This window comes from Harpegnathos saltator, unplaced genomic scaffold (assembly GCF_003227715.2).
Source record: "Harpegnathos saltator strain DR-91 unplaced genomic scaffold, Hsal_v8.6 scaffold275, whole genome shotgun sequence".
Lineage (NCBI taxonomy): Eukaryota > Metazoa > Arthropoda > Insecta > Hymenoptera > Formicidae > Harpegnathos > Harpegnathos saltator.
In genome coordinates this window covers 742,006-755,398 of record NW_020230067.1, presented here as the reverse complement: position 1 = coordinate 755,398, position 13,393 = coordinate 742,006, and the positions used below count along the sequence as shown (strand labels likewise).

The window sequence follows — 13,393 nt, the reverse complement described above, 5'->3', positions numbered from 1 at the left end:
ATCACTGTCGCGTCGCATTGCGCAGACGAATTGTGAAGCGAACAACAACACAGTCGAAGAATTGACCGATTAATCTAATGGATAGAATCATTAAGAAAATCAGAAATTCAGAAATCATGGGCCGATAAGTTAACGCAAGTTCGAAAATTGTTGCGACCACGAAGTGAAACTCAAATAACCAACGAAACTTTCTCAGAAGCATTCCTTCTCGGAAGACAACCGAGCATCAATACGGACAGATAAGACTGTCGTCAATCTTTTGATATTAGAAATTTCACTGATGATGCACAGTTGCGCCGGAAGCCCCAAGTAGCGCTCGCGAGAAGGTGAAGTTGGATCAAAATCGTCGGTACCGCAAAAATCGGAGTTCCTTCTTGGGACTTCAACAACCCTCGAAGTCCCAAGCCGATCTTGGAAGAAACAGCCTAAGATCTCTCTTTCTTTCTCTCTCTCTCTCACTCTTGAGAAAAGAAAGAAAGAGAGAGAGAGAGAGAGAGAGAGAGAGAGAGAGAGAGAGAGAGAGAGAGAGAGGGGGGAGAGAGAGGAAGAGGGGAGAGAGGGAGGATGGGAGGGGGAGAGAGAGAGAGAGAGAGAGAGAGAGAGAGAGAGAGAGAGAGAGAGAGAGAGAGAAATCCACGAAAACTTAGAAGCACCACTGGTACCAGGTTACCTGTTACAAAGCGCCATCTCGCCACGGCCTATCCGGCCGCCGACCGGGCCGAGATTTATCGCATTCGCGAGGAAATCGCATTCGCGAAGCAAAACATCTCGGGCACGAGGCAAACGGAAGAGGCGAACGGGCGATACGATTCCAGGCCGCGACTATTTTCCTAACCGGTCTTGCAAAACGGTCGAATCCGGCTAATGGGAGATCCGAATACTGGTTCAGCATGGCGGACGGAAGACGCAAAAGGCACCGACGCGACGATCACCTGTACGGAGAACTGGCATTCGAGAACAGTCAAAAGACAATATTGTCGATGAGCAAACGCGAATCCGCGATTTCTCGATTCCATGCGGTGCGCGACCTTGGCAGCCGACCGCACTGCATTTAAGCGCGTGGCTTATGATTAACAGTCTAACGTGGAAACCTTATTTGCATGAAACGTAGGAGCGAATTCTTCTGTTTTGCCGACAAAGCAAACTATTATGTTGTTTAATTTATTGATCCGTCGCGAGATTATGAAGCTTCTCTCGTCGAAGATAAACCCCGAATTTATCTCGAAGACATCCACTCGATGCTTATTATATCCGCGATCCGTCAGCTTTCCCGAGTTTTCCTCGGCGACGAGTGGGTCATGCAAATACCGATATTTACTTTCCAATGCCTCTAAGTAACTGGTCCTTCGATCGAGAAATGTCCTTTTAAATTAATGTTTTCCAAATAATGAATATCAAAATAATGGCTTATTAAATAATGGAATATCAAAATAACGGTGGAAGCTGCGTTCCGCTGTGTAAGAGTTACACAAGTTTCGTACGACCGTAAAAAATTTAAATCATCCAACGTTAGTCCTTACAAGCACTACTTATCGGTACGCTGCCCCCCCCCCCCCGAGCATCGTGAGTATCACTTTGAACATCGTGTCATCCGAAACCTGATGGATCTGTCCGCAGGAGGACGGAAAGCCAACGAAAAGTACGCTACAGGAGAACAAACGAATCCCACTATATTTCTCCGCGTCCTAACCAAATAACGGTCTTGGTTGGCAAGCGGGAATAAAACCGGCGTTGACACGGCTGCATGGTGATAAAAAGAAGAACGAGGCCCTCGATCTTTGAAAGGCGATCGCGTCGATTATACCACACATCTCGGATTCGAGATACTTGGTGAAAAAGTCGCGATTAAAAGGACACCTGACTCGGAAAAAAAATCCAAGTTTTCTTTTTCGTTGGAAACTGCTTCTTTCCAAAGCGACGACTCTTCAGCCCGGTTGAATCTCTCCTCTCTGATCCTCAAAGTGTAAAGAACGATGACGTCGATCCCCTTTGACATCGTTCGTACAATCCCGAGGGCGTAAGTCTCGAATTTGTCGAAGAAAGAGAAAACAAAAGAAACGCTGAATTTGTGCCTAATTCGAAGGAATCGCCGAGGGAAATTGTGTTAATCCTGCTGGCAAATCGCAAGATCTTTCCGTGGATAAATCAACGCGGCTGACGCGCGTCGCGCGTTCTCGAGTCGGGCGATTTTCGCAAAAGAGCGTGGAAAAGAGAAGGAAAGAGGAATGCGTTCACCGTTATCCCTGCGGAACGTATTAATAACTCGTTATTAATGATTCGGTATCGCTCGCGTTTCGTCGACGGCAAGTCGCCCACGGCAGGATATGCAGCGCGCTAATAAAGAAAATACGAATAAGAGAAAACAGATCGTGCGTAGTTATGCGCGACAGTAGTTGGCAGGGTGGTGTTACATTTGGCACCTCCGCAGCAGCTCTAAAGACACGTCGGGTCACACTACCGTCGGCACGAGGTGGCCCAACAATTTTGTGCATGAGGAACGATGTTTACGCGCGAGCATTTCCATGACGAATCACAATGACAAACACGGCAGGACGTGCGCGCTCATCGCGCTGCCGCACACGAATTATTTGTACTGGGAATTAGTATATCGGCTAATTATGCCGACGTTTGTCCTTTGCATTTTAAGAGGGCAGCGCAGGTCGCGGAGTGGAAGCGAAGGTATAACGCGTGTCCGGGAGAGAACGAACGCGAATAGTAGCCGAACGGTCGCGCGCGTGCTTCACGCATCTGCCTCGACTATCGCGTTATGCAAGATTAATCAGAAAATACACTTGCTTGTTTTCTTTTCCGTTCGATTTCTGTCCGCGACATCGATGATTATTCCGAGATTTTCGTATTTACTTATTACATACACACGAGTATGTGTTAACAGTCGTCATCTGAGACTTGACTGAAGTGAGATACTCGGTTTCGAATCTGAAGTTAACTGTAAGTTTTTTAGTTGAATCGCGCGATTACAAATATCACGTCACTAAAGAGCGCAAGTCTCAGTGTCACATGTGAGACAGATTTCAAGCGGAGACTCGTAATACAGAATTCAGATTTGAATCACCAGGAGCGTTAATGAAAACGTTAATGAAAGTCAATGCAGATTGTTTCTTCTTTTTTTACTTCATATGACATTTTTGGATCAATAAAAAAAGACTTCCCGATTAAGTAAACATACGGATATCCATCGTTCACGACTTACGGCTTTGATTCGATAGCGCAATATTGAGCATAATTTATTTATTTATTTATTATTAACAAGATTTACCAATTCTATTACTGTTTGCTAATAAGACTTACTAATTTATTTTTTGTTAATAAAACTTACAACACTTACGAAATCGTCAAATCGACTGTTCTATTATTGTTTGCTAATAAGACTTATCAATTTATTTTTTATTAATAAGACTTATTTACGAACTCGTCGACTGATGTATTAACAATGCTGCAGAACCATTTCCCGAATTGTGTTCTAATCTCGAAATAATACCGAAGGAGCTAATGTAGGTCGCTCTTTGATAATCCACCATTATCTGTGGTTCCTTGCTGCAGACGTGAATCGATGTTACGACGTAGTCTCGCGCAATCCGGTAACATGCAGATTCGGATTTGGAATCGGCGAATGTGCGAATGTGCGAGCCCCGGCTTCGGCCGAGTTAATTTGCTCGGTAGCAATCCAACCGGTCGGACGTAACATGCATTGTAACAAGCTGCAGGACATTAAGCCCACATAATCCTGACGTGCAGGAGGGCGATGGTCAAGCCTTTACGGTCTTAACGGGCTTCAATTATCAACACCTAATTATACGTCGTGATCCTAACACAACAAGGCTGTTAGGCGAGTCCTTTGAGCTTACCCTCGAGCGCGCACCCTTTTGTAAATTTGGTCTTTGTACACGGATGGACTGTGCCTGATAATCCACAGACATATCCTAGCGTCGCTGATGTACGTCAGAAGCCGAATCTCCGGCCTGCGTGCGTCGTCGCACACGCACGACGAAACGTACGGCGGTAATAATGATAATTGTAGAAAATCTTGATGGCGATGTTCAGTCAAAGATAATTGACGGTAAGAACAATCAAAGACTATGCGAGTATTAATTTCACGATATCGTGACCATCAAGAAGTCAAGATCGGAGGAAGGAAGAGAAGAAAGAGAAAGAGAAAAAGAGAGAGAGAGAGAGAGAGAGAGAGAGACGAGGAGAGAAAGAGCGAGACGGAGAAAGCGACGTTACACGACCTGCATCAATCTGTTGGTTACGTCTGTTGATTACATCAATAGCTAATTAAATTTTCTGTAACTATGAGAGTTACATATTATCGGTAACAACGGCAAAGATGCAACGCGTTGACAGAAATAGGCGGTCGAGGAGGGGCCGAAGGCGGAAGTTGCGCACAAATGCGCTTCGTCTCGAGTGTTTTGTTTCGACGATTTCGAGTGTCAGCAAACTGTACGAATTTGCGCAGCAATTTTTGTATTCGGCTTGATCTCTGCTTTTCCTTTGCTACTTTGCACTTCGTGATTGTCGCACCGACAGAGCGTGCTGACGGTTTTTCACGGACACCAGGGAAATTTACACGAACGTGCAATTTCTCTAATTGTGCGATTCTCGGGAGGCGCGTATGGATTAGCTTCGTAACAAGGTAAAAATAGAAGTGTATTAGGTGTGCTTTGCACACCAAACTTTGCTTTCGCCGTTTTCCTATAGATGGCTTTAGCGGTAAGGAGTGGTCGAAATAAATAGATCATAGACGTCATGCAATAAACTTGGGCATCTGTCGACATAACCCCATAGAAATATTAGTCGATTTGTGTCTGCATCATAAAGTTATTCTCGATTGAAAATGTCGGTTTACGAGTCAAATTCTCGTCATTTGCGGGGGGGTTTTAATTTTCTGCTTCAGTATGAAGAAATCTGCGGCTGAGGCTCATCGAATGCTTTCAAATACTTATGGTGAGGCCGCTATTAGTGAAAGAACGTGTCGTGAGTGGTTTCAACGCTTCAAGAACGGTGATTTTCACGTCGAAGACCGGCATAGCAGCGGAAGAGACAAGGTTTTCGAAGACGCAGAATTGAAGGCATTACTTAATGAAGACTCGTGTCAAAGTCAAGAAGAATTGGCACGATCGTTGGGAGTGACTCAACAAGCAATTTCAAAACGCCTCAAAGACATGGGAATGATTCAGAAGCAAGGAAATTGGGTGCCGTACGAGTTGAAACCGAGAGATGTTGAACGGCGTTTGTTTGCTTGTGAACAGTTGCTTGAAAGGCAAAGACGGAAGGGATTTCTGCATCGCATTGTGACTGGGGACGAAAAATGGGTTCATTACGATAACCCCAAGCGCAGAAAATCATGGGCATATCCCGGCCATGCTTCCACGTCGACGGCCAAACCGAATATTCACGGCTCCAAGGTCATGCTCTGTATTTGATGGGACCAGCTTGGCGTAGTGTATTATGAGCTATTAAAACCGACTGAAACAATCACAGGCGATCGTTATCGAACGCAATTAATGCGTTTGAGCCGAGCATTGAAAGACAAACGGCCGCAATACAACGAGAGACACGATAAAGTGATTTTGCAGCATGACAATGCTCGACCCCATGTTGCGAAAGTGGTCAAGACATACTTGGAAACGTTGAAATGAGAAGTCCTACCCCACCCGCCGTATTCTCCAAACATTGCTCCCTCTGACCATCACTTGTTTCGATCAATGGCACACGGCCTGGTTGACCAGCACTTCCGGTCTTACGAAGAAGTAAGAAATTGGATCGATTCGTGGATCGCTTCAAAAGATGACCAGTTTTTTCAACGCGGGATTCGTACGCTGCCCGAAAGATGGGAGAAAGTAGTGGCCAGCGATGGACGATACTTTGAATCATAAATGTATAACCAGTTTTTTACAATAAAGCCTCGAATTTCGGAAAAAAACAGCGGAAGCAAAGTTGTACACCTAATAATCTCGACAGGATCCGTCCTCTCTCCTCTCACCTGACATCGAGCCGTCGTTTGGGTGCAAATGATGATTGTTATTCGTCAGGGAAGCATTGTTGTTGTTCTCGCTTCCGGGTATACCGGTGGCCCCGGTACAGTGCTTGCCACCCTCGAGAACGTCGTGATCGTGCCGGCAGAAAAGGCCGTCTTGCCTCAGAGCGAATTCGTCGCCGGTCTCGAGTCGCCTCATGCAAGCGCAACATCGGAAACACTCCACGTGGTAGATCTTGGTTTTCGCCCTCATCACGTAGTCGTTTTTGCTAAAGCACTGGCTACACTTGTCGCACTTTGTGCCGAACAACCTGCAAAAAGAGACACATGTTCAAAAAAATGGCTACAATTCCGCTCTCTCATTGTTTGAATCAATCCGTCTCGAGTAACATCAAAAAGAGTTAATGAATCGCAAACATTGAGTTTCTTAATTATCGGGTTAATTCTTAACTAACAGCCTTCGCTCTGACGCGCCAGACAGCGTCATTGCCGAGGTGAATATTTGATGCTTGATTCTCGGAAAGGCCTCACGATGCAACGTCACGCGACAAATAATTACCGATGTAAATATCTCATTAAGAAAGCGCCATTGATTATTCCCTCGATACATTAGTCAATTTTAGTCCGACAATATTAATGTAATGCATCGCGCCGGATCAATTGCTGTATTACTCATTGCGCATCATTGAGTGACGCGACGTTAGATTCATCGTTATTTACGTATCATATCTTTTATTTATCCCTTATTTCGTTGCCTCGTGGGGCTGTAAATATTTTCGGGCGACAAAATAAAAAGTTCGCTTCTAAATCCGATAATTGTAAAGTGGAGGAATATAAATTGGGCCAAAGTGACTTTTATTGTCGCATCATATATTTATTTCTGCACGTGATATACACAAGGCCAATTTTTTTATAAATAAATTCAATAAATAAACTCTGTGGCGCGCGCGCAAGAGAAAGAGAGGGAGAGAGGGAGAGAGAGAGAGAGAGAGAGAGAGAGAGAGAGAGAGAGAGAGAGAGAGAGAGAATAGAAACAGAGAAAGCGTGGCACAAGATGTAATGAAATATCCAGCGTACATCGCTGAAATTGGAAAAGTTCGTCGTTATTCGCGGTAATTTGAGTAAAATTGATGGCGTTGTAACGCGGGATTAATGGACACCCGTGAGCTGTAATTGACGGTCGCGTTGGCGGCGGACATTTCTATTGTTATCGTTGCCACCGCTTATTTTTCAAAGTCGATAAACTTTGCGCACACGAGCGAGCGAGCGATTCGTTGCCGCACGTGTTGCATAATCGACGAGCACTTCTCGATTTCATCGTTGTTGTTATTGTCGGACTTTAACGGGCAATGTATTATTTTGTCTTTCTTTTTATAAATTGAACGAGTTGACGGAGATTATTTAACAATGGCGCTATCAGTGTAAGTCTTTTGCGATCGGTGCGTGTATCGTTCCGATGGAAAAAATTGTTAATCAATAACTTTCAATTTTCAGCGGACGAAAAAACTCCAACTGGAAAACGTTCGCGTTGATATCGCGGCAAGAGAAGGCTTTAACATTCGGAATATCACATTACAATCGGATTTCGAAAATCCGACAATCTGCAATTACATAATTTTTCTCGTCCCTTTGCGTAAGAAGCGCACTTTCGCGAGCGTCCGACGGAGGAAATAGCTGCCTCGGGGAACACCCAGAAGAACGTGCGAGAAGGGAGTTACTTTGGTAATTTGGACGTTTGATGCGAAGGCGACAGGAACAACAAACGGCCGTCATCGCTGTCGCTCGAACGTGCGGCCGGATACGCCAGTCTTCCTCGGACGCGGCGACGTTTCGACGTTCGACGGATCAGCGCAAATAAACCTGCTGCCTCGACGGAGAAAAATATTTGGTCCAGGTCGAATTCGTGCCGATGGCTTATTCGGCGGCATTAACAGCAGCTCGTGAGCGCTGAAAACGCTGAAGATTCACCAAAACGCGAACACGGCTCCGAAACCTCCGCCCCCCTTCTCCCGCTCACGTCTCCGTTCTCTCACTTCGACGTAACGCAAACGTAACACAACGTTACGCAAAGCGAATATCTCGAGTCGTGACTCGAGTGTGTCAGGTGTTGTCAGTATGAGCGCGTAAATTATTTTACTGACGATGTCAAACGTATGAAACAGGTAGGATCGCCGACGACGGACGTTCCGCTTTCATCGACACGAGCGAACGGATGAGACTCCGAGAGAACAACGGTGGATATAAACGTTCGTTATAAACAAAATACGCTCGTCAAGCAAAATTCACGCGATTTGGTCACTCGGAGGAACAAACCGGAAAAGTCGTGATTTTCAGTATTTACTCGCGCTCTCGCGTTTACTCAGCTCGACCAAATTCGGTCCTCGATCTCGTCATCGCGACAACACCTCGACGTCGAAGCACCCCGATATCATTCGCGGTTTCAGCCGCAGCATCCGCGGTCAAAACGACGCGCGACGGTTCCCCCGGGCAGCCTGGGACGCGAGAATTATAATATAACACGGTGAACCCGCGACGAGTCGAGAGCGTGTCTCAAGGGCGGAGCGTCAATAATAACAGCAACGTCGCCGGTCGCGATCAATGCCGCGAGAGAATCCGCCGCGTCGCGTCGCTCGAGAGAGCTCAAATCCCGCGAGTCGTCCCGCTCGCTCGCGAGTTGCATGCGCTCTTTTCTTCCCTCTTTTTTCCCTCTTTTCATCTTTGCTCTCCGCTTTTTGCGCTCGCACGCGAGCGCACACAAGCGTCGTGACAGTGACGGCGGCGTTTGCATACGACGTGCGCACGACGCGTGTGCTTGTGCCGCGCTTCACGTTCGTACACCGCGGATAAAAATACTCCGGAGGCTTTCTCGACCCTGCCACCTCCTTTCCTTCCTCAATCTCTTCCCCTTTCGAGCCACAGTTTCTTTTTTTTTCTTTTCCTTCTCCTCCTCCTTTTTCTTCTTCTCTTTCCCTTCTTTTCCTCTCTCCCCTCTCTCTCTCTCTCTCTCTCTCTCTCTCTCTCTCTGCGCTTCCTTTTTTATTTCTCCTTTTCTTCATTCCCTCCCAATCCGAGCGTTTGCAAATGCGTATCGGAAAGAGCGTATCGCGTGTCGCCGGGGAATGTTGCGGCGCACTGACAAGAGGCACGGTTTTGCATTAATTACCATATTGCACCGCGTTCATGCTGGACTCTCTCTCTCTCTCTCTCTCTCTCTCTCTCTCTCTCTCTGTCTGTCTCTCTCCTTCTCTCTCTTTCCTCACTATCGAGTAGCCTCTTGTTCCACCTTTTCGTTCGCGGTCGCGAGGAGCGATACTCGACCCTTGGACTCTGACGCGACGTTCCTTTGACACAGTACGTCATCGCGACATTTCGTCGCTCCTCGTAACGCGCCAAATCAATTAATCGCGATGGACTTGTGCACGCAACTTGCGCATGTTACGCATATACGCGGATTTTTCGGTGCGAAGTCGCTTCTGAGAAAATATTATCACGATATGACTTACCTAACGTAATCGCGCTTGCAGTAGGTTTTGCCGTCCCGCACGAAGCAGGTGCACTTCTCGTCCAGGAACTGTTGGCACTCGGCGCATTTCAAACACGCCGCGTGCCACTCCAGATTAGGCGCTACCCTCAGGATCCACTGGTCGTGTATTCGGCCGCCGCAGCCGACACAGAGCGAGCTCCTGCCTTCTGAAACACACGCGATCGATTGAGCATCGAGATCAGGACGTTATTTCTCTCTCTCTCCCTCTCTCTCTCTCTCTCTCTCTCTCTCTCTCTCTCTCTCTTTCCCTCTCTCATTCTCTCGTCGAAGACGTCGATCTCGCAAATCTTTCAGACGCGTCATTCTCGAGCAGCGTTTGCGACGGCGATGGTGATCTCACGCAGAGCTTACATCAGCGAGACTTACATTACGGACTCACATCCGTATTTGTCTCCGAGGAGGGGGAGGGAGTATTTTATATCGAGCAACAACATGGAATGATGATTATGTTATCGCGCGGACGCGCGACCGCGGTAAAGGCACAAAGCAATATTGATTTCGTGCTATCTTGTGTGTTTCGCGCAGGTGACACGCGATCGAATTGAAACACCGGTCGATAAAACGATCGATCAATCTTATCCGCCGATATATCGTAACTCGAGCACTCGTTAGTTACGTATTATGGGCGAAATAGCGATTAGCGGAATCTATGTACGCCGATGGAGCCGACAAACGGGGAGAATAATCAATACAAGCCGATTCGTCGTATCGTCGCTCGATGCGGCGATAAAGCTTACGCAATATGATTCGCGGCCGGCGGAGTAGTGGCGATATTCAACGGCGTTATCAGGCGCGCTCGCTGCGGCAACATAGCCTGGTGCTTGATCATTCGCTCGAGTTCAATACTTCGGGAATTCGTCGTCCGAGATGTTTGCCGCAGCAAGTCGCACAATCGTTACTCAGCAAGACAAGGATACACAGATACGCGAAGTGCGAGGTCAAGCATTTTCCCCTGGAGCCCGACCTCGTGTCGTCGACAATATCTTCGTGGCAAGAACCGCGAGTTCCAACAGCAATCTCGTCGAGCATCGAAGGGAACGGAGCTAAGAGACAGTTGAAACGCCGCAGGCTGATTCGCGGCGTCGAGCGCATTGGCGGGCCCGCGGATAATCCGCGGTCTGCAAAGAAGGCTTTGCAAAAAAAAGCCGAATGCGCTGGAAAGCCGCTTGAAAATTGCGCGACGATCATCTCGAGACGCGTCATCGAGCGAGTGCGAAGCGAAGCGTCGCGTGTGCGAAGCGCGGTGACGAGGCTGCTGCGCCTACGAAGGCGCATCGGGGAGCATCAGGGGCGTACACGTCTGGGCGGCGCGCATCTCTGCCGCGCGTCGCCGGAACTCCGCCCAGAGTCCTGACGGCGAAATCGTTCGGAGAATCCGTTCCCGGAGTCTCCTGCCGTTGGATTCTGCGCCGTGCAACGCACCGACCGCCGCCACCGCCGCCGCCACCGACGACAACAGCGCGCCGCAGCCGGGGGATTCGCGGGGTTTCGACAGGCGAGCTCCACGCTTTGTCCCTTTTCCACGTTCCCCTACCCCCCTCCTTTTTGTTTTTCTCTTTTTTGCCACTCGTGACACCCAACGAAGTAGCGGCGCGAGGTGCGTCCGTGACGTCCCGCGTAACATTTTCGTGCAATTTTTCTGAAATTTTCATTCACCTCGTCCCCTCCATTTTGCTCGTCTCTCACGGAGCACCCGATGGATCCTAAAATACTAAAGGAGAATCTTGTTATTTCTTGACACGGTTCCGTAGGGACGATAGGATAAATGAACGTAACGTCGTGTAGAACTTTGAGGTACGCTTTACATTCACGAGTAATCCTTTCGACGAAATTTCTTCGTAATTTTTATGGGGGGAATTAAATTGCCCGTTTGAGGCAACTTTCGCATGTGATGCGCACAACGCTCGGAAGCAGGAGCGGAACGATCGGTTGTGCGGGACAATAATTAATTTACCGTCCAAACTTGCTAATTTTCAAGGCACTGCTTCTGGTACATCACGTCGCTCGAGCGCGCGTGCATTAACTTGCGTGCATTTATCTTTGGCCTTGTCGAGTATCGAGAATTTATTGCGCGTTTGCAATTATGTTTATCGAGACCGATAAATATAATTAGAGGTTAATTACCGGTAAGAAAAGACACTATCGTTAGAAATAGAGTAATCATTATCTGACGAGTGAGCAAACGACACGACTTGTCATGTTAGCAGGAAGGTGAAGTAGCGCTGGAATATCATGCGCGAACTTCACAATTTAAGAAACTAATAATAATTTCTTCCGATCGAGCAATTGCGTTTTATAAAATCGTCCGCGCCTACGTGCGAGCTGCGTTACGCATAGCCTGCGTGCGTGATAACACGTTGAAAAAAATTTCCGATTCCGAAGTGACTTCAGACAGTGACTTCTGTTCTTCCTGTGGATTTTTCGCTATTTTCTGTTACCTGCAAGCGTCAGAATTGACAACGAGCGAGGACCAAATCAACCGAGTAATCTCAAATAAATCCGGAGTAAGGACCCATAAGTCTTCTCTCATTTTTCCCTATCCGTGAGCTAGAAAAGAACTATCAGAGAGAGAGAGAGAGAGAGAGAGAGAGAGAGAGAGAGAGAGAGAGAGAGAGAGAGAGAGAGAGAGAGAGGGCGGAGGGCGGTAGGGAAGGATCTTGGTCGATGAACGTTAACATTAACATTAATGTCGACAAGTTTTTCGAGCTCTCGCGGATTCTCGCGCGGGATGTATTATTCACGCGTGGACCAGGGGGAATCTCGCGACCACCATGAAAATTCTCGACCGCCGGTGGATAAGGTCAGGGTGGTGTGCGAGAAGAAAAAGGAACGACCGTCGGAGGCGACAGCGACGGCGACGGCGGCGGGAGAAGGACGGGAGTCACCGAGGCGAGGGCAAGGTCGGCCAGGATCAAAGAGATTCGGACGAGAGGAGAGTGTCGGCGGCATCCCATTAGCTCCCAGAGACGACAACCACCTCGTATCTCGTGGAGACTCGACCCGGCTTCAGCGTGCCTCCTTGCGCGAGCGAGCGAGCTCGGCCGCGAACGCGCTCGCACGATCTTTCCTCTCCCGAAATCATCGTGAAGATACTATCACGTATTTGTCGCTATTTCGTTACACGTCTCGCTCGCACACGTGGGCGAGGCTGATTTAATACGGCCGGTATGCCACGGAGTTACCGGATACGTGACGTATTTCAACCGCCTCGGAGCCGAATTTGTGGCTGCCGAAAGGAGGATCCATATTTTCGGTGAGAAATTCTCAAAGATGCATCAGGTCTTGGGACCCGAATTCTTATCATCGTCAATTCTCTGAGCTGTGATACCTTTGAGCAGGGCGCGCATGATTATTGCAAGACGATGGATTCATCGGCGTTGCCGATTAGTCATCGGTCGAGCGATGAAACGCGAGTCTCTTCCGCGAGCGAAAAATCGAGTCGAAAAATCAACTACGCGAATTACGAAGACGACTCGATTTATTCCGTCCGCGTTAATATTATCCACGGCGGAAATTGAAACTTTTCGATATTTGCGAGCGTGACAGAGCTATGAACTTTTCCTCGTTATTTCTCATATCGGCGAAGCACAGGTAATTTACAGAGAGACACGTTCTATCCCTTCTCCCGATAATGAGCTTTTAATTTTTAATGACGGACGGCTCATTCTCAACACGACGAATTAACGGCGCAGATCGCGCTACGTAGATATCAATAAGAAGTAATGAGCCGGCCGACAAATTACAATTGCAATTTGCAATTGCAATCGAGGTCATACTCAAAACTTCCGCGTGATGTGACAGGAACTGTGATTATCATCCAATTATGGATGATGGAAATCTTTTAGTACATT

The 13,393-nt window shown here is 47.6% G+C and overlaps 1 protein-coding gene across 7 annotated transcripts in view; it reads right to left on the bottom strand.

Annotated features, from left to right (window-relative positions):
- The window catches only part of tup (LIM1_Isl and LIM2_Isl domain-containing protein tup), a 32,320-nt gene that overhangs the window by 4,244 nt on the left and 14,683 nt on the right, over nt 1–13,393 (bottom strand). For 6 of the 7 annotated variants that reach the window (XM_025299410.1, XM_025299411.1, XM_011137784.3 and 3 more), the window contains 2 exons: nt 9,502–9,688; nt 6,005–6,309 (listed from right to left, as the gene is read on the bottom strand). In XM_025299410.1, coding sequence (XP_025155195.1) covers nt 6,005–6,309; nt 9,502–9,688 — 492 coding nt within the window. The remainder of the gene's footprint in view (nt 1–6,004; nt 6,310–9,501; nt 9,689–13,393) is intronic. The other variant, XM_025299413.1, reaches the window with a different exon arrangement.